A 20,684-nucleotide genomic window follows, 5' to 3' on the forward strand; every position below is an offset into this window, starting at 1 on the left:
ACAGTAATGGAAACATAGGAAAAACAAAGGCAAACCAGAATTCAAAGCAGAGATGTCACAGTAAGAAATACAAGTTTCTTTAAAAAAAAAAAAAAAAAAAGGAAAACAAGTTTCAACAGTTAGTGGGCATTAAGCAATTTTCATAAGCACGGCACTGTGGTAAATGAGCATTTTATATCTCATACTCTCAGTGGCCTAGGTAGGTCACCCTTTCATCAGCAACATTTGTCACGTTTAATTACTCCCTCCTCCTTGAAATTCCTTCTTTTCCATTCTAGACCAACAAGCTCTCCAGCTTTTTTTTTCCTGCCTCCCCGTCTACACCTCACTGTCCTCCCTACTAAAGGTAAAATACCCCAGGGCTCAGTTCCTTTCAGCAAAAACTATCAATATCTCCACTAACTCCATGGAGGCACAAATAGACTCAAACCTAGGCAGTCAGATGCCAAAGGCCATGCTCTTTCTCAGCACTCCTTCCATCAAGACACTCTTTACTCTCTCTCTCTCTCTTTTTTTTTTTTTGAGACAGGGTTTCAGCTGTCCTGGAACTCACTCTGTAGACCAGGCTGGCCTCAAACTCAGAAATTCACCTGCCTCTGCCTCCCGAGTGCTGGGATTAAAGGTTGCGCCAGCACGCCCGGCTATCATTCTTTACTCTTTTTCTCTGTTGATACAGGGTCTCACTCCATAGTCCTAGCTGACCTGAAACTCACTGTGTAGACCAGGCCTGCCTCCACCTGAGTGCTGGGACTGGCCTGATAGTCTACATTTTGCTTTCAGTAACTGAGAAAAGAACACACCCGGGACACAGGGCATGCTCTTAAGGTATTAAGGACAATTATCACCAGGCACCACTCAACAGGAAACCAATACTTTTGCAAATTCCACTAAACAAGTTTCCTTCCTAAGTTTCTTCACTTTTACACTTTGCTACGTACTTCTTGATGGGAAATGTGAAAATATTCTAGAACAAAGACTATCAAGCCTAGATGCTTAAGAAACTCTTTTTTGAGTGGGGCAGAAGGCATTGAGACAGGGTCTCTCTATGTAGCCCAGGCTATCCTGAAACTGTTGAACTCACAGAGATCCACCTGGGTACCTCTGCCTCCCAAATACTGGGACTAAAGTTGCTTAGAAAAAAAGAATTTTTAAAGTAATTTGTTATTGGAAAGATGGCATGTGCTATTTCACATGTGTGGAATCAGAGAATAACTTTTGTGAGTTGGTTCTCTTTAAGAGAGCTTTTAACCACACAGATGGGGTGGAGGCAGTAAGATTTCTCAGTAAGTAAAGGGACTTGCCACCAAGCCTTAATGACCTCAGTTCAATCTCTAGAACCAATGTGGAAAGACCTGACTATCACAAGTTATATACACAAAAATAGAGAGAGATTCACTCTCTGGAATCCCCTCCAAGCAAGTAACTCCACAAAGTTGTCCTCTGAGCCATGGGACAGACAGACAGACAGAGACACAAATACAGATAGAGACACACACATACACAAAATAAGTAAAAATAAGAAAGACACTGGTCGCCAGGCGGTGGTGACGCACGCCTTTAATCCCAGCACTTGGGAGGCAGAGGCAGGCGGATTTCTAAGTTTGAGGCCAGCCTCGTCTACAGAGTGAGTTCCAGGACAGCCAGCAGGGCTATACAGAGAAACCCTGTTTCGAAACAAAACAAAACAAAACAAAAAAACAAACAAACAAAAAAGACACTGGTCTACAGAGTGAGTGTCAGACCAACAAGGACTACACAGAGAAACCCTGTCTCAAAAAAATGAAACAAAACAAAAAAACAAAAACAAAAAAGGTGAGGTGGGAGAGAAGTGGACAGACAGACAGACAGACAAGGTTGGTGAGAGGCTCAGTGGTTAATGGTGCTTGCCACCATGCCTAACAAACCTGAGCTGAATTCCTCAAGCCCATATAGTCTAAAGAGGGAACCAACCCTGAAAGTTGTTCTCCAACTTCCACCGGAAGTTGTGGCCCACATGTAACTACACACAGACAGACAGAAAGACAAACAGATAAAAATGGTGGCAAAGAAAAATACAGATGTGGGTCCTGGTGTGGTGGTAAGGGACTGCACATTCAAAAAGCTGAAGCAGAAGAAAGCAAGCCCTTGTCTCAACAAAACAAAGAACATATATGGAACCTATCCATACTCCAGAAGTGTTTCCAAGAAGAAATCAAGCATTTTCTGCACCTACTGACTTGGTATCTGAATTTGGGAAGCTTATGAGACAGATGCTTTGGTCCTCCAAGGTGACACCACAATGCCCCCCCCCCCCCCCCCCCCGCCGGTACCACTGACTCCAATAAGAAGGACCAGGAAACCAGAGCAGGAGATTCCAGATCTCTACAGCAAACACTTCCCAGTGGTTTGGGAATCTGCTGTCAGGAAAGGGCTTACAGTCAAGCCATGCCACCCCCTCACCCGGAAGGGAGAAGAAATCCAGAGAAGAACCAGTTTTATACCAGAACACCTTTTGTTCTCAGGGCACTCACCAAATATTAAGTACACAGGAATTTAAGGCATAGGCACTAAGGCTGTTGTCCCAAGGCAATGAACAAACTTACTGCCACTTTAATGTAAATATAATTACACATGCATTTTACCTCTATGCACGAGTAAAACAGATCATAGATGCTGACAGAGAGGTAAAGGAGCTACTTCAGCATGCTTATGACGTCATACCTCTGTAAGTGCATGCAACTGTCCTTGATGTACACATACACCCATGAACCTGAAAGACAAAACAGATTTTCTTTCAAACAAAATGAACAAGACATGAATACGATTCCATGTGGAAAAAACAGTTGAGTTAGCCAGGGAAACAATGCAGTGCTTGTGAAGTCCCTGTACCATCTCAATCTTGAAAAAGACACTAGATTGAGCCGGGTGTGGTGGTGCACCCCTTTAATCCCAGCACTAGGAAACCAGAGACAGGGAGATCGCTGAGCTGGAGGCCAGCCTGGTCTCCAGAGTGAGTTCCAGGACAACCAGAACTATACAGATAAACCCTGTCTTGAAAAACCAAATCTAAATAAATAACTATGGTCGACTAAGGCCAGCAAGATGGCTCAGTATGTAAAGGCACTTGCCACCAAGCCCAATGACCTAAATTCAATCCCTGGGATTAACATGATGTTAGGAGAGAACTAATTCCTACAGGGTATCCATGCTGGCTAATCTTTTTGCTGTTGTTTTGTTTTTGTTTTTTTGTTTTTTCAAGACAGGGTCTTTCTGTGTAGCCCTGGCTGTCCTGGAACTCACTCTGTAGACCAGGCTGGCTAGTCTTATGTCAACTTGACATAAGCTAGAGTTATCTGGAAGGAGGGGTCCTTTATTGAGAAAATGTTCCCATAAGATGTAGGGCATTTTCGCCAGGCGGTGGTGGTGCACGCCTTTGATCCCAGCACTTGGGAGGCAGAGGCAGGTGGATTTCTGAGTTTGAGGCCAGCCTGGTCTACAAAGTGAGTTACAGGACAGCCAGGGCTACACAAAGAAAACCTGTCTCAAAAAGACAAAAGACAAACAAACAAAAAAAGATGTAGGGCATTTTCTTAATTAGTGATAAATGTGGAAGGGCCAGGCCCATTGTGGATGGTACCATTCCTAGTCTGGTGGTCTTGGGTTCTATAAGAAAGCAGGCTGAGAAAGCCATGGAGAATAAGGCAGCAAGCAGCACCCCTTCACGGTCTATCAGCTCCTGCCTCCAGGTTCCTGATCAGGTTTCCATCAATGAGAGACCACAATGCAGAAGTGTAAGTCAAATAAACCCTTTCCTCTCCAGCTTGCTTTTTGATTATGGTGTTTCATCACAACAATAGAAACTTTGACCTCCATGTGCCACACACAGCAAGTGTACTCTATGTATCTATGTATCTATGTATCTATGTATCTATCTCATAAATGTAATCTTTAAAGTTTTAAAGATGCCTAACTGATAAATGTCATTAAATGTCTGGTGTAGCATACCTAGAGGAAAAGGCAATGGTGCAGTGGTGAAGAGGGAGGTAGCAAGTCTTCAAAGAGCAGGGGAGGGCTGGGGCTGGAGTACTCACCTAGATTCACTTTCCCAGAATTGACAAAATAAAATAAGATAAACAAAATAATAAAATAAGAAGCCAGGGGCTGAAGAGATGGCTCAGTGGGCAAGAACACTGACTGCTCTTCTGAAGGTCCCAAGTTCAAATCCCAGCAACCACATGGTGGCTCACAACCATTTGTAATGAGATCTGACACCCTCTTCTGGTGTCTGAAGACAACTACAGTGTACTTATAAATAGTAAATAAAGAAATCTTTGGGCCGGAGCAAGAAGTGTCTGAAGACAGCTACAGTGTGCTTACATATAATAATTAAATCTTTAGAAGAAGAAGAAGGGGCTGGAGAGATGGCTCAGAGGTTAAGAGCACCGACTGCTCTTCCAGAGGTCCTGAGTTCAAATCCCAGCAACCACATGGTGGCTCACAACCATCTGTAATGAGATCTGACGCCCTCTTCTGGTGTGTCTGAAATGCTACAGTGTACTTACATATAATAAATAAATAAATCTAAAGAAGAAGAAGAAGAAGAAAAAGAAGAAGAAGATGAAGCCTTCACTTGAGATTGCCTTGGCAAGTTTTGACAATTTTTTTTCCTCCCTATATAGCCTTGGCTGTCCTGAAACTCATTCTATAGACCAGGCTGGTCTCAAACTCAGATATCCGCCTGTCTCTGCTGGCCTTAAAGGTGTGTGCCATCACACGTGGCTCTCTTGTCAATTCTTTAGGGCTAGTGCTGTAGCCCAATGGCCTAGCAAAGACAAGGTCTTGGGTTCAATCCCTAGCACAAGTTTGTAAACAAACAAATAGATCAATACTTTCCAGATTAATTAAAAGAAAACTAGTAAAGTATAATGGCAAATTAGAGGGAATGTTGGAAACAGACAATTTGAGACTATAAAACTCAGGTTTGCCTTAGAACTCAGCCAGTCATAAAGGCATCCTAGGTCAGTTTCCCTGGTGCTGGGATTACAGGTGTGAGACCCCAGCTCTGTCACCCATTTTATTCATTTCAAAAGTGGCAGCTTTCTTCATATGAGAAAAAACAGAGTTTATAGATCTCTGCCTTTCTAGTGCCTTGCATACATTAATCCAAGATTTGTTGACTAGCATGAATGTTTTTTAATGACCTAGGAATTTATTAATAGTTTTAAGTGCCCTTGTTGAGATGGCTTGGACATACTTTTAGTGGTTTGAATAATAATAGCCCTCAGAGGCTTGTATGTTTGAATGCTTAGTCATCAGGGTGTGGGACATTTGAGAAAGATTAGAAGGTGTGGCCTTGTTGGAAGAAGAATGTCACAAGAAGTGGGCTTTGAGGTTTCAAAAGCCCATCTCTCTCTCTTCTCCCCTCCCCTCCCCTCGCCCCCCTCTTCTTTCTTCTTCTTCTTCTTCTTCTTCTTCTTCTTCTTCTTCTTCTTCTTCTTCTTCTTCTCTCTCTCTCTCTCTCTCTCTCTCTCTCTCTCTCTCTCTCTCTCTGCCTGCAGATCAGGAGAAAACTAGCTCTCAGCTACTGCTCCAGCTCCATGTTCCCCAACATGATAATGGACTAAGCCTCTGGAACTGTAAGCAGGTCCCGGAATTAACTGACTTTTCTTATGAGAGTTGCCTTGGTTATGTTATCTCTTCAGAGTAATAGAACTCTGAAAAATCACCCTTCCAAGATCAGCTAAAATGTCATCATCTCTGCAAAGGATGTCATGGCTGACCTAGGCTATTAGCAGAACAGCTCTTCCTTCTCCTTCCCGTGCTGCCGGCCCGCATGTTCCCTCTGCTTTGAGTAACTGCTGGTTTGCATCAACAGTGATCATCTGAGTCTGAAGTCAAACTCGGTCACACGTAAAACAGGAATAATTACGATTGCCTAACTCCTATAGCCATTGTGAAGAGGAAACAATCATAATATGAACTAGAAAGTATAGTTATTCTATGGCATAACTGATTCCCCTACTTGGAAGATTAAGAGAGTACAGTGTGAACTGGTGTGGCACCCCAGCAGGTAAAAGTGTCTGCCACTAGGAGTTCTATCTCCAAGACCAATACTGTGGAAAAAAAAGAACAGACTCCTGCAGGTTAACCTCTGATCTCCTTATCACACACACACAGAGCAAGTAAATAAATAAATGTTTAAAAACATTAAAAGCAGGGCTGGCTGGAGAGGTGGCTCAGTGCTTAAGAGCACTAGCTGTTCTTCCAGAGGACCCAGGGCTCAAATTCCAGCACCCACACGGCAGCTTACACCAGTCTGTAATTCCAGTTCCAGGGGATCCGACATCCTCATACAGATGTATATGCAAGCAAAACAGCAATGCACATAAAATAAAAATAAACATTGAAGCCGGGCAGGTGACGCACACCTTTAATCCCAGCATTTAGGAGGCAGAGACAGGTGGATTTCTGAGTTCAGCGACACAGAGAAACCCTGTCTCGAAAACAAAACAAAACAAAACAAACAAACAAACAAAAACATTGAAAACTTTTTAAAAAAAAAAATTAAAAAATAAAAAGAAGTGCAGATCTTGAGCTTGGGAGATGACAACAGGTAAACCGCCTACTTTGAGGCCTGATGACCTGAGTGCCATCCTTGGAACCCACACAAAGGGAGGAGAGAGCCAAATCCACAAAGCTGTCCTCTGGCTTCCATACACAGTATTAATACTACTAATAAATACCTCTTTAAAAGAGTCCAGCTCCTATGCTCCCATGGACAGAGTGGGTCACACACAGTGTTCTGTGTAAGCAGTTACTGAGTGAGAGGTCCTAACACCCAATCAGTGAGCTTGATTATAAAACAGCATTTTACTGCCACTATATACTGAGACCTTGTCTCCAAAGGCATAAAGAAAAGAAAGGAGGAATATTTCCAGGCAGGCACTAGGCTGGGAAGCCAAGATGTATTTGATTTATTTAATTAGTATTTATAAAGAGGTCAGGCAATAACATCCTATCACTCACAGAGCACATCCACAGGCACAGACATCATATTGACAGTCTTCTACCTGCTTCCTTTCCCACCCTGCTTTGGCATCATTATATCACAATTAGGAGCATTGCTTTTCTACCTGACCTCATTCCTTTCACAGCCGACTAGCACTGATACATTCAAAGTGGTGTCACTGGGCTGGGAGCATAGTTTGATGGGTAGAGGTCTTGCCTAGCATAACATCAATTGTGTGTGGTGGTGTATCTTTCTAGTACCAGCTACAAAACGTAAAGGCTTTGAGTCATCGAACTCTAAGGCCAGCCTGCTCTATGCACAAGTTCATTTCCACATTAAAACCTGAAAAGCCATCTAGATATGGTGGCATGGACTTGCAGTTACAGCACTTTGGCTGCGGTAGCAGGACTGTAAGTCCAAGGTCAGTGTGGGCGACACAGTGAAACCCAGTCTCAAAACAGGAGGCACTTAAATAAAACCACACTCTCCCTGATTCATCCTGAGCCTCTCTTCCGCCCTTTCTTTGTTTTAGTTTATTTTGTTTTGTGCGTCTGTTGTTGTGTTGTCTTCTGTAGCACAGGGTGGATGGGCTAGAACTTACAATGTATGTGTGGGTGGCCTTAAACACGTGCTCCTCCGGTGCCACTGCACCTAGCTTCTGAATGATTGCCCACTCCCTCCTCAATCATGCCAGCCAGCATTTACTTCAGTGACTCGGGATGAAGGTGTGCTCTGTTCTTTTCTTCCTTTTTTCCTTTTCTTTCTCTTTTCTTTCTCCCTTCCTTTCTTCCTTTCTCTCTCTCTCTCTCTCTCTCTCTCTCTCTCTCTCTCTCTCTCTCTCTTTCTCTTTCTTTCTCTCTCTCTCTTTCTTTCAAGACAGGGTTTTTCTGTGCAGCCTTGGCTGTCCTGGAACTAACTATGTAGACCAGGCTGGACTTAAACTCAGAGATCCGCCTGCTTCTGCCTCCCGAGTGCTGGGGGTTAAAGGAGTGCGCCATCATTCCAGGCCTTGAGAGTGTGTTCTTAGGCAAGTGCTTAAAAGCTAGTGAGGGCTCAAATTTGTTATTTTTAGTTTTATATTACATACTGATTCATATCAAGAAGAAAATTGGGATCTTGTTTTATTTTATTTATTTATTTTTGGTGTGTACATGTGTTTTTGTGTGTGTACATAGGTACACTATTCCATGTGTGCTGGTGTGTGTGTATGTGTGTGTGTGTGTGTGTGTGTACAGATAAAGTATTCTATGTGTGCACAGTAAGAGATCAGAGGTCAACATCAGGTCTCCTCCCATTGCTCTCCACCTTAATTCTTTTAAAGACTTCTTATTGGGGCTGGAGTGATGGATGGCTCAGTGGTTAAGACCAATAACTGCTCTTCCAGAAAACCTGGGTTCAGTTCTCAGAACCACAATTATTATATTCCAGTTATTAGGAACCCAACATCCTTTTCTGACCTCTATGGACACTGCATACATGTAGCACATTTACATATAAGCAGGCAAAACACTCATATACATAAAATAAATTTTTTTTAAAAACTTTAAAAATTACGAGCACTGGTTCCTTTGGTTCCTGGCATACACATGGTGGCTTACAACCATCTGTAACTCCCAGTTCCAGGAGGTCTAATACCTTCTGTGACCTCTGTGGGAACCAGACATTCACTTGGTACACACACATATACACATGCTAGTAAAATGCATATACATATAAAAAAAAGGATTAAAATAAAATAAATAATTTAAAGGAACAAAACCCACCCCCTTTCCTTCCCGAGCTCCTGGTTACTGAAAGTTTTACAGCCCTGATTGCGGACCAAATTCCTCAACATGTTACTCAGTACCGAGAGCAGGGCATGGTGGCACAAAGGTACAGCCTCAGCCTGTGGGAGCAGGACTCAGAGGACAACAGTTCTAAGGTATTCTCAGGTCCACTGAAAGGCCGAGGCCAGCTGGGACAACATGAGATTCTGTCCCCAAAGACCTAAAAAATGAAAAATAATAAACACAAAAACTGTAAAAGGTCTGAACGTTCTGGTCCAGCCCTCCTTATCTCCTATCACATCTAACACCATTCTTTATTGTAGTTATATAACTTGCCACTCCTGCTTAGGGTCTAAGTTCTCAGACGTTTACACTGTTGCTTGAAGAAGTATTTTTGGAACCTACTTTTCAAAAATTCTACCAATCCTTTAAAATTCAGTTAAGGACATCTTCAAACAAGCCAGGTGTGGCGGTACATTTGCTTTATCCCATCACTCAAAGGTAGGTAAATCTATTGAATCTGAGGCTAGTCTGATCTACAGATCAAGCTCCAAGACAGTCAGCGATACATAGAGACTCTGTCTCAAAAAACAAAACAAAACAAAACAAAACAACAACAACAACAAAAATCTACAAATAGTGTTAATATAGTAAACATGGTATCTGCTGGGCTACAGTGAGGCCACATATTATGTCGCTAAGTTCCTTACATTGGTTGAACTTTGTGGGACAGGCCTGCAGTTCCAGCTGCTTAGAAAGATGGGGCAAGAGGATTGTAAATGCAAGGTCTACCTGAACAGAGTTATTTCAAGGCTATCCTAGACAATTTATTGAGATTAGGTTCAAAATAAAAAAATAAAGCCGGGCACACACCTTTAATCCCAGCACTTGAAAGGCAGAGGCAGGCAGATTTCTGAGGCCAGCCTGGTCTACAAAGTGAGTTCCAGGACAGACAGGGCTATACAGAGAAACCCTGTCTCGAAACCCTCCCCCCAAAAAATAAAAATAAAATAAAAAATAAAAAAATGGGAGAAATGTTGGAGCTGGAGAGATGGCTCAGCACTTGAGAGCACAAGCTGCCCTTGAGAGGACATGGGTTCATTTCCCAGCACATATACGACCATCTGCGTTTTCTGGCCTCTGTGTAGGAACATGGTGCACAGATACATGTAAATAAAACATTCAAACACAAAAAAATAAATAAATAAAAATAAATCTTAAAAAAAGGAAGGCTGAGAACTGCAGATTGCTTATTATGTTCACGGTTCTAGTTTCAACCACAGTATTCCCTTACACACACACACACACACACACACACACGCACGCACGCACACACACACACTCTAAAATTGCCTTTCAAGCTGGCTATGGTAGAATCTATTCACAGCTGCAATTTCAACCATTTCTCTGATGTTTTCATGAAGATTGCCCTTTCTCTTCACACACACAAGACTATTTTGGAGCTTCTACTGAAGAACTCAGAAGGCCCCACGACCTCCTACCTCATGTCTAATTGTGTCTAGCTGCTCTTTACTATGCTACAAGGCAGGCGGGCCAGGTCAGGGGTCCTGTATGTGGAAGACTGTCAAGGTCATAAGATTGCTTCACCTTTCCTTCTGCTGCAGCCATTTCCCCGTTTTGATCCCAGCTGGTCATCACCATGGTATGTGCGCAGAGGGTGCCACGCCTAGGCCTATCCCAGAACACCTCGACATCACCCACTAAGCTTTCTTTATCCATCAGCAGATACAGAAGATCCAGTGGAGGCATTCGAGGTTCTGTCCTAGCAGAAAAAGAGTACCTCTACCTCCACCTACCCTCACCACACCAGGACAGGAACAAGAAACATGCTTTTAAGGCTAGGAGATCTTCTTCTTCTTTTTTTTTTTTAAAGGATTTTATTTATTTTATGTGTATGAGTTTATTTATTTATTTATTTTTGGTTTTTCTTTTTTCTTTTTTTAAAGATTTATTTATTTATTTATTATATGTAAGTACACTGTAGCTGTCTTCAGGGCATCAGGTCTCATTACGGGTGATTGTGAGCCACAATGTGGTTGCTGGGATTTGAACTTCGGAAGAGCAGTCGGGTGCTCTTACCCACTGAGCCATCTCACCAGCCCTATTTTTGGTTTTTCAAGACAGGGTTTCTCTGAGTAGCCCTGGCTGTCCTGGAGCTCACTCTGTAGAACAGGCTGGCCTCGAACTCAGAAATCCACCTGCCTCTGCCTCCCGAGTGCTGGGATTAAAGGTGTGCGCCACCACGCCCGGCGAGATCTTCTTTACTACAGTAATTAAGCCCACCTAAACTGGTAGCCTACTTCACTGTTAGTGTTTAGTTAGTAATTACTAAATTTAATTAAAATTTAAAATCCCTTCTTTGTTTTGTTGGATTTTTTTTTGTTGTTTTTCAAGACAGAGTTTTCTCTGTGTGGCCCTGCTACTCACTCTAATATCTAGGCTCTGCCTGCCTCTGCCATCCAAGTACCACCACTGCCAGGCTAAAATTCAAGATTCTTATTCTAAGACAAGAACTTTCCTAGGCCCTGTAACCCTCCACTGGGGAAAGTGACCAAGATCATCAGTTAGGATATAGAAAGGAAATTAGAACTTTTATGTAAAAAGAGAAATTTAACTTTATAAGTATGTGTGTATGTGTGTGTGTGTTTGTGTATGTGTATACCTGTTATGTGTGTGCACCATATGCATGCAAGAGCTTGTGGACAAAGTATTGGATCCCTGGAACTCGAGTTAGAGACAACCGTGAGCGTCCATGTGTGTGCTGGAAACCATAGCTGGGTCCTCTACAGGAGCGGTAAGCATTCTCAGTAATCAAGTCACCTCTCAGCCCAAGCTTTATTAATATTTAATTATGAGTTAGTAGTGGCACAAGGGAACACACTCAAAAATGTTTTCCTAATGAGACACTGTGGTAGATGACTATTGCTCCCAAGAGATAGCAAAACTCAAGTCCCTAGAAACTATGAATGCTGTAAGGTAAAGGGAATGAATGAATGTTACAGATAGAATTGAAACTGCACGCTAGGCATGGTGCTGCTTGCCTATAATCTCAATATTCCAGAGGCAAAAGCAGCAGGATTATGACATTAAAGGCCAGCCTAGGCTAAAACAGTATCATATACAGGTACTGTCAAGGAATAAATAAGGAATTTAAACAAAAAAGATACAAAATGGAAAAGACTCAACCTGCCATGCTATTTTGAAATTTTTTATAATTTATTTTATATTATGTACATTAGCATTTCAGGGTGTCAGATTCCCTAGAACTGAAGTTGCAGACAGTTGTGAGCCACCATGTGGTTGCTGGGAATTGAACTCAGGACCTATGGAAGAGCAGCCAGTGCTCTTAACCACTGAGCCATCTCTCCACTATTTTGAAAAATTAAACAGAGCAAATTACTTATGCTCTGCCGGGCGGTGGTGGTGCACGCCTTTAATCCCAGCACTTGGGAGGCAGAGGCAAGCGGATTTCTGAGTTTGAGGCTAGCCTGGTCTACAAAGTGAGTTCCAGGACAACCAGGCTATACAGAGAAACCGTATCTGGAAAAAACCAAACCAAAACAAAAAAAAAATTACTTATGCTCGATAGATAGATAGATAGATAGATAGATAGATAGATAGATAGATAGATAGATAGATAGATGTTTTGCCTACACCCATGTTTGTGTATCATATATGCTGTGAACTGCATGGATGTCTGATGTCCTTAACAGCCAGAAGAAGGCATCCGGTGCCCTGGGACTAGAGTTACAGCTGTAAACCTTCAAGACGGTACTGAGAACTGGGCTCTGGTCCTCTGGAAAAGCATCATGTACTCTTAACTACTGAGGCATCCCTCCAGGCCATAATTTTTAATTCCAGCAGAACAGGCAGATCTCTGAGTTCAGGGCCAGCCTGGTCTACAGCCAGGGCTACATAAAGAAACCGTGTCTCAAAAAAAAAAAGGGGGGGGGAGGGGCTGGAGAGATGGCTCAGCAGTTAAGAGCACTGACTGCTCTTCTGAAGGTCCTGAGTTCAGATCCCAGCAACCACATGGTGGCTCACAACCATCTATAATAAGATCTGTCACCCTCTTCTGGTGTCTGAAGACAGCTACAGTGTACTTATATACAATAATAAATAAATCTTTAAAAAGAAATAAAGGGAGAGGAAGAGGTAGAAGAGGTAATGACGCAGATCTCTAGTCTCCACTGACTCTAGATCTATAAAAGGCTGTAATATCCTTGGGTAAAGGTTTACTATACTTACTACACAGGTCAGATGTGCTCTGGATATAGTACAGCATAGAAAACTGGTTGTGCCAGGTCCTAGACATGAGTATTCATAAGGAAAACTCACCGAACCTCACAGAGCTGATACTCAGCAGAGCTGGCTCGGTCAAGGTTATTTCCCGCTCATCACCACAGGGGTAGCGTGGGCTCACACTGACCTCGAACGCTCGATGTTCCTCCCCTCCCATCTCAAATACTGGGATTACAGATGTCTGCCACCACCCTTAACCCTCTCAGTCCAGGATTTGCCTATATATGCATGTATGTATTCGTATACATATGCATATGTGTGCACATATATGCCTGGGTGACAGCATATGCAAGTGCACATGGAGGTCAGAGGATAGCCTCAGGTGTCATCCACATGCTATCCATTCCTTTGAGACAGATTCTCTCACTGGAAGACAATGCCTCAAAAATAAATGAATGGATGAATAGAGTACCACAAAAATACAGGCACCAAAATAGAAAATTATACAGAAAAAGAAAACTTCAATCTAGCCTGCATATAACAGGTCCCTTTCTTGTGGTTCCAGGGTTCAAACCAGCTACTGAGTTGTACCCCAGAACTGTTATTTTTTTCATCATTGGAGCCAGAGAAAAGGGCTATAGAAATCAACATGCTGACCCCATCTTCAAGCAAGTCAGACAAAACCAATGCTGATGTAGAGCATTGTTGAGCATGTAAGGTTAAGTCAAGCACAAAGCATGGAGGTCCAAGCCTGTTACCCTAATATTCAAGAGCGTTTCAACTTCACACCTAGCATGGGCTACAAAGCAAGACTCTATGTCAAAAAATTGTTTAAAAATGTCAAACACAAACTTCATAAGAAAGCCGGGCATGGTGGCGCACGCCTTTAATCCCAGCACTCGGGAGGCAGAGGCAGGCGGATTTCTGAGTTCGAGGCCAGCCTGGTCTACAAAGTGAGTTCCAGGACAGCCAAGGCTATACAGAGAAACCCTGTCTCGAAAAAACAAAAAACAAAAAAAAAAAAAAAAAAAACTTCATAAGATTACCCCATTTAACTTTTATAAAAATATTAACAGGCATTAAATGATGTTATTGCCATTTTACAGGTAAGGAAACAGGTGGCTTAAACAAAGGCACAAGTTAGCAAATGGCTGAGTTGTTTGCCTGTCGGGCACATTTTTCTTCACTACTTGTTACATATACATTATGTACCATTCAGGGGCTAAAAGGAATAGAATTATAGAAACAAGCATGGTCATTTCTTCAAGTGATTCAGAGGAAAGATGAGGATCTTTGACCAGTTCAGGACACCAGCCTGGGCTAGCCTGGAATCACTACATAGCTGAGAATGACAGTGGACCCCTCACCCTGTCTCCACTCCCTGCCCAGCTTGTGCAGTGCTGCGGATCTAACCCACAGCCGTTTGAATGTTAAATGTTCTGTCTACTGAGCCATGCTCACAGCTCACCTCAAACTCCTTTTTGTTGATAACTTACATTTGTTGATCGATGGGAGGGGCATGTAGAAGTCAGAGGATATTGGGAGTCTTCTCTGCTCCCTCCATGTATGTGTATTCCAGGGACATGACTCAGATCAGTGAGCTTAGCAGCAAGCACCTTTATCCACTGGGCCATCATGTCAGCCTTACTACTCAAATTCTTTTCTTTTATAAAGGTGGTGGGTTTTTTTTTGGGGGGGGGGTGTTCAAAGACAGGGTTTCTCTATGTATACCTGGCAGTCTTGAAACTCACTCTACAGACCAGGCTGGCCGCAAACTCCGGGATCTGCCTGGCCCTTCCTATGGAGTGCATCACCAGGCCCGGCCTAAATTTTTATTTTATGTGTATGGGTATTTGGTCTGACTATATGTTTGTGTACCACCTACATACAGTGTCTGAGAAGGCCAGGGGGGTTGGATCATCTGGAACAGAAGTTAGAGACAGTTGTGTGCCATCATGTGGACACTGAGAACCAAACCTCATCCTCGGCAAGAGTAATGAATGCTTTGAACCACTGAGTGGGCCTTAGTGTCCCCTCAAATGGTTTATGTACAGTCTTCACCTAATCCTACCATCAACCTAGGATAACACACAGTACTGTTACTGCTCCCTGCTTCAGAGATTAGAAAGTGGAGATAGCAGAGGCTACACTGTTTGTACAGGTTCAGAACCTCTCCTCTAAATTCCAGATTTGTTTATCTAACTGCAACTTTATGTCTCCTGATCTCCCATTGCTAAAATCTGTTCCCTCGAAGGTCTTGTTCAGTAACAGCACTACGATCTCAGGTGCTATCACATAGCAGCCTCAGCTCCTGTCAGCGTGGCCTGCATGGCTGTGACAGCGTTCTAACACGTCCCACCACTGACAGACACACTTACAGACGCTCAAATGGTAGCTAATGAAAATAACAGACCTCTCTATCTTGTCCAACCACATAGAATAATACTATTGCACAGTGTTCTCTTCCAACCTTTTTCTTTCTTTCTTTCTTTCTTTCTTTCTTTCTTTCTTTCTTTCTTTCTTTCTTTCTTTCTTTCTTTCTTTCTTTCTTTTTTTTTTTTTGGTTTTTTTGAGACAGGGTTTCTCTGTGCAGCCCTGGCTGTCCTGGAACTCACTTTGTAGACCAGGCTCGCCTTGAACTCGAAATTCACCTGCCTCTGCCTCCCGGGTGCTGGGATTAAAGGCGTGTGTCACCACGCCCGGCCCAACCATTTCTTCCTATATTTTTTGGGGGGTTGTGGGGAGGGGTAAGGGTAGATACCATAGTCACCTAGGCTGGCCTCAAATCAGAGATCCACCTGCCTTAGCCTGCACAGAGAATACACGGATTCCAGGCATAAGCAACTTTACCTGACCTTTACTCATCTCCTGTTCACCTTTATGAACCTAGCTTATACACTGCTACTACAGATCTTTATTTATTTTTTAGATTTATTCATTGAATTTTGTGTATAAAACTTTGCCTGCACTTACATATGCACTTCATGTGTGTGTTGTGCCTAAAAAGGTCAAAAAAGGCATCAGATTCCTTGAAACCAGAGCTGTGGATGGCTGTGAGCGGCCGTTGTGGGTACAGGGGACTGAATATGAGTCCTCTGCAAAAACAGCAAGTGCTCTTAATTGCTGAGCCATCTCTCCAGCCACAGCTACTGCTGATATTATCAACCAACTTCAAAGGCTAAAAGCTCAGGATATGGCCCTCAAACTACTTCCCTTCTGATATTATTAGAAAACAAACTTAGGCGACATCAATATTTAGAGAGGGAAATTTTGAGAATTAGTGTTTACACTATAATTGACTGTACTCATTATTTGATCAGACATCATGTAATTAAATTTAGTTTTTTTTTTAATTTATTATTATACATAAGTACACTGTAGCTGTCTTCAGACGCACCAGAAGAGGGCGTCAGATCTCATTAAAGGGTGGTTGTGAGCCACCATGTGGTTGCTGGGATTTGAACTCAACCTCTGGAAGAGCAGTCAGTGTTCTTGCCTACTGAGCCATCCTGCCAGCCCCAAAATTTAGTTTCTTTTATATATATATATATATATATATATATATATTTTTTTTTTTTTGGTTTTTCGAGACAGGGTTTCTCTGTGTAGCCCTGGCTGTCCTGGAACTCACTTTGTAGACCAGGCTGGCCTCAAACTCAGAAATCCACCTGCCTCTGCCTCCCAAGTGCTGGGATTAAAGGTGTGCGCCACCTCCGCCCGGCTTCTTTTATAATTTTTGCCTTTTAAATTTTTTGCTCATTTTATACCCACCATTAGTTCTTTTTCTCAAAGTTACTGAAAAAAAAATCATGAAATCCTTTGGAATATGTTTTTCCACCTTGCCAAAACATCAAGAAACATGTATCTTATTCCTTACACCTCATTCGGCAACCCAGCATTTCTCCTGAAACTCATAATCCTTGGATTCCATTGGGCAACTTAGTGTTTATGCCCTTGCTCAGAAGTCATCCCGGGACTTCCTGCTGTATTACTACCCTTCTTATTGTGTTGTGTGGTTGGTTTGTGACAACATCTCATTCTTGTAGAGAAGATCCTTATATACTATGTGGAAGTGTCGCCTATCATAAGAAGCCTATGAACAAGGAACTGCAGCAGAATTAGGTGGTGGGACATCTGACAGAGAGAGATAAGATTCTAGAAAGTAGGCTCCAGAAAAGCTGATGGGAGGTAGCCAGTCATGTGGCAGGGTTTAGAATAGAATAAATGGGTACTTAAGTTATGAGCTAGCAGATATGAGCCAAAGCTTGTGGCCTAGGCATTTATTCATGAAATATTAAGTCTCAGAGTCATTATTTTGAGAACAAAGAGGCCAGGTGGGAAAAGCCCATGGTTACACACCCTATAGTGCAGGCTGTCATGGAACTCACTATGTGCCCAGACTGGCCTCAAACTCACTAAGCTAAAGATGGCTCTGAATTCCTAATCTTCACACCTTCGCTACACCAGGGCAGTGTTTACAGGGCTGCACTACAATGCCTGCCTTGTCTGTTGAGAAGGGGTCCTACTATGTAGCCCAAGCTGGCCTTGAACTTACACTGATCCCCTTCCCTACCTCCAGAGTGCTGTGATTACAGGAGTTCCTGACCATGCCCAAGCCTCTTTCAAGAGACTGAGGTAAGAGTACCTTGAAGATTTGGGGCAAACAAGCCAAATAGTGAGTCTAAGGCCAGCCTGGACTATGTACTAAAACCTTGTCCCCAAAAAATCAAAAAGATGGCCTTGAACATGGCTTAGCTGATAAGAGGCACTCACCACCAAGCCTGACAGCCTGAATCTGATCCTTAGGACCCTCCCCTTTCCCGTCCCCAGTAGAAAGAGAGAATCCACTCCCAAAGGTTTTGGGGTGTCTGTTTCTGTCTCTGTCTGTCTCTTGCTCATGACATGCATGCAAGCACACATACACTGTACTAGTTGGTTCTTACCAACTTGACTCAAACCTAGACCTATCTAGAAAGAGAGAATTTAACTGCGAGAGTGTCTTCATGAGATTGGCCTGTAGGCAAGCGTGAGAGGTATTTTCTTGATTAACAGGTGATGTGGGAGGGCCCAGGTCATTGTGGATGATGCTGCCCCTGGGCAGATGGTGGTTGTTGTAAGGAAGCAGGCTAAGCAAGCCATGAGGAACAGACCAGTAAGCAGCATTCCTCCATGGCCTCCGCTGCCCTGACTGCCCTCAATGATGGACTGTGACATCAAACTTGTAAAATGAAACAAACCCATGTTGCTTTTGGTCATAGTGTTTTAGCACAGTGATAGAAACTCTAATGCATGAATGCACTCAACAAATAACAACAGCAAAATATTAAAAAAGCCAGACATAGTGGTGTATATCTGAAATCTCAGCACTTAGAAGGGTGCGGCAGGAGGATTGTTCTAAGTTCCAAGTTAGCCTGAGCCACTAGGCCTAATTGTACATGATGTTTAAGAGTGCCCATCTCTGAAGACTCTCTGCCCTAGATACCAGGATTATAATGATAAAATCCGAGAGATCTCCTTTAATCCATCATTTTTAAACACTATTCTGAAACAGACATGTGTACCTGTGCATGCACACATAGACACTCTAATACAGTAAATTTTCAAGCCTTATCATTTAAGAGTCACCATTTAATTTAGTATGACTTGAAATACTAGTGGAGGGCTGGTGAGATGGCTCAGTGGGTAAGAGCACCCGACTGCTCTTCTGAAGGTCTAGAGTTCAAATCCCAGCAACCACATGGTGGCTCACAACCATCCTTAAGGAGATCTGACTCCCTCTTCTGGAGTGTCTGAAGACAGCTACAGTGTACTTACATATAATAAATAAATAAATAAATCTTTAAAAAAAAAAAAGAAATACTAGTGGAAACTTCAGGGTTCTTTGGGATTTCTACCAGATGGTGTTTTGCTGGGGCAAACACGTGAAGGAAGGTTTAACTAAAGTGGACACAGGTAAAAGAGTAAGGCAGACTCATGAAGGAATGTTTAGCTGAAGCAGACACAGGAGAAAGGATGTTCTGCTAAAGCAAGCACATGAAAGGACATGAGATGAAGGTAGGATTCTTTGCTGACAATATGCATATACTGGTCCACTTTACGCTGCATGGTTGAGCTCCTCTTGTTGGGACTCCATAGAGAGAACCTCACAAAAAAACTTCTGATGGTTCACCACGATGTCAGCTGAGACAGACTCACGTGCTGAGGCAAGACACATGAAGGACACATGATGCTTTAACCTGAGCATACAAAGGTGGAACTTGGCTTGCTTATAGAGCTAGCTGTGGGTCTCACTGATCTTCACCTCCCTGAGAGAGGCACAGCGAACTTCTCTTGGCATTCCTCCTGGTCCCTCCTGCTGACTCCAGCCGAGGCTGAGGCCTGGCTGTCTCTGCTAGGTAGTGCCACAATTGCTGATTTGTGTTTGCTATTCTGACTCTACCAAACTGGACTGCTGTTGTATCCATGAAGTGTTTGTGAATGGAGCAAGCTGCCGCTGCTAACCTATAAACTGAACTGTCAATTTCCACACAACACAGAAAGGAGTTGCTCCAAAGAAACCTTTCTAAACAGGTCCACCTCCCCTGTATCCTTTCTTGTCCACTCCCTCTGGTGGGTGACAGGCTACAAGGGAGGTTAAAGCATTTAAGAACCATCATTAAAAAGATTTGAAAAAATTAAAATCACAATGACTTAATGCCACTGATATATTCCTAGTCCTTCATTTGGCAGTTAAAATCAAAGTTCAGAGGTTGAATAATATGCCCTAGAGAATGTTAAGAAATGTTTAAGCTATGTTAAATATATGAGAGAGAGAGAGAGAGAGAGAGAGAGAAGAAAGAAAGAGAAAGAAAGAAAGAAAGAAAGAAAGAAAGAAAGAAAGAAAGGAAGAAGAAAGAAAGAAAGGAAAAGAAAAGAAAAGAAAAGAAAAGAAAAGAAAAGAAAAGGAAAGAAAAGAAAAGAAAAGAAAAGAAGATAATCAGGAAAAACAGATCAGATTGTCTAAGTGATTTCTGATTCAGGTCTAAAATCAATGTTGAGTCATCAAAAACTCTAAGAAAAAACTACCGTATCTGGGGATATAGCAAGAAGCCCTATATTCTACCCTCAGCACAGAAAGAGGAAGAGGGGGAAGACTGTTCAGTTAGGACTATGCCTCAGGATGCATGGAGACAGAAGGAAGAGGGAAAATAATTTCCATTGCAGGTGAAAGTGAAGAGAGATATAGCACTACAAAAGAACAGACGCATATGTCTTCAAGATTCAGGATCAAACCAAGGAACAAAGGGATACTGAAGATGCCTGGGATTTTTTCAGGTTGGCTAACTGGAAAGATGGCTATTTTAATAACCATCATCAAGGCAGTAGCTGATACTAATCTCTCTCCTAGTCTTCCCCCACACTGCCCTCTTCCTTCTCCTCTGTGCTAGTGATTGAACCCACAACCTATTCGCACCAGGCAAGCATTCTACCATTGAGCTACACTTCAGCTCCTTCTATTTCTTACGTGCATAGTCTGCTTCTTTACTAAAGGGACTGGAAGACAATGGGTTCCTAAATCCTTTGTACTCAACAGGCTAGATAACCTGCTCCACAGCTGACCCAGGGAAATGATTGGTAAGTGAGTCACATTCTCCATTATAACAAATACAATTTTATTTTACAGCAAA

At 42.6% G+C, this 20,684-nt stretch overlaps 1 protein-coding gene across 2 annotated transcripts in view; it reads right to left on the minus strand.

Annotated features, from left to right (window-relative positions):
• The window catches only part of Tesk2 (testis associated actin remodelling kinase 2), an 88,756-nt gene that overhangs the window by 28,238 nt on the left and 39,834 nt on the right, over window positions 1-20,684 (minus strand). For both annotated transcript variants that reach the window (XM_029476249.2, XM_021159371.2), the window contains exon 4: window positions 2,701-2,749. In XM_029476249.2, the coding sequence (XP_029332109.1) occupies window positions 2,701-2,749 (49 nt within the window). The remainder of the gene's footprint in view (window positions 1-2,700; window positions 2,750-20,684) is intronic.

The sequence above is a fragment of the Mus caroli genome, unplaced genomic scaffold (genome assembly GCF_978045245.1).
Source record: "Mus caroli unplaced genomic scaffold, Mus_caroli_1 scaffold_6, whole genome shotgun sequence".
NCBI lineage: Eukaryota > Metazoa > Chordata > Mammalia > Rodentia > Muridae > Mus > Mus caroli.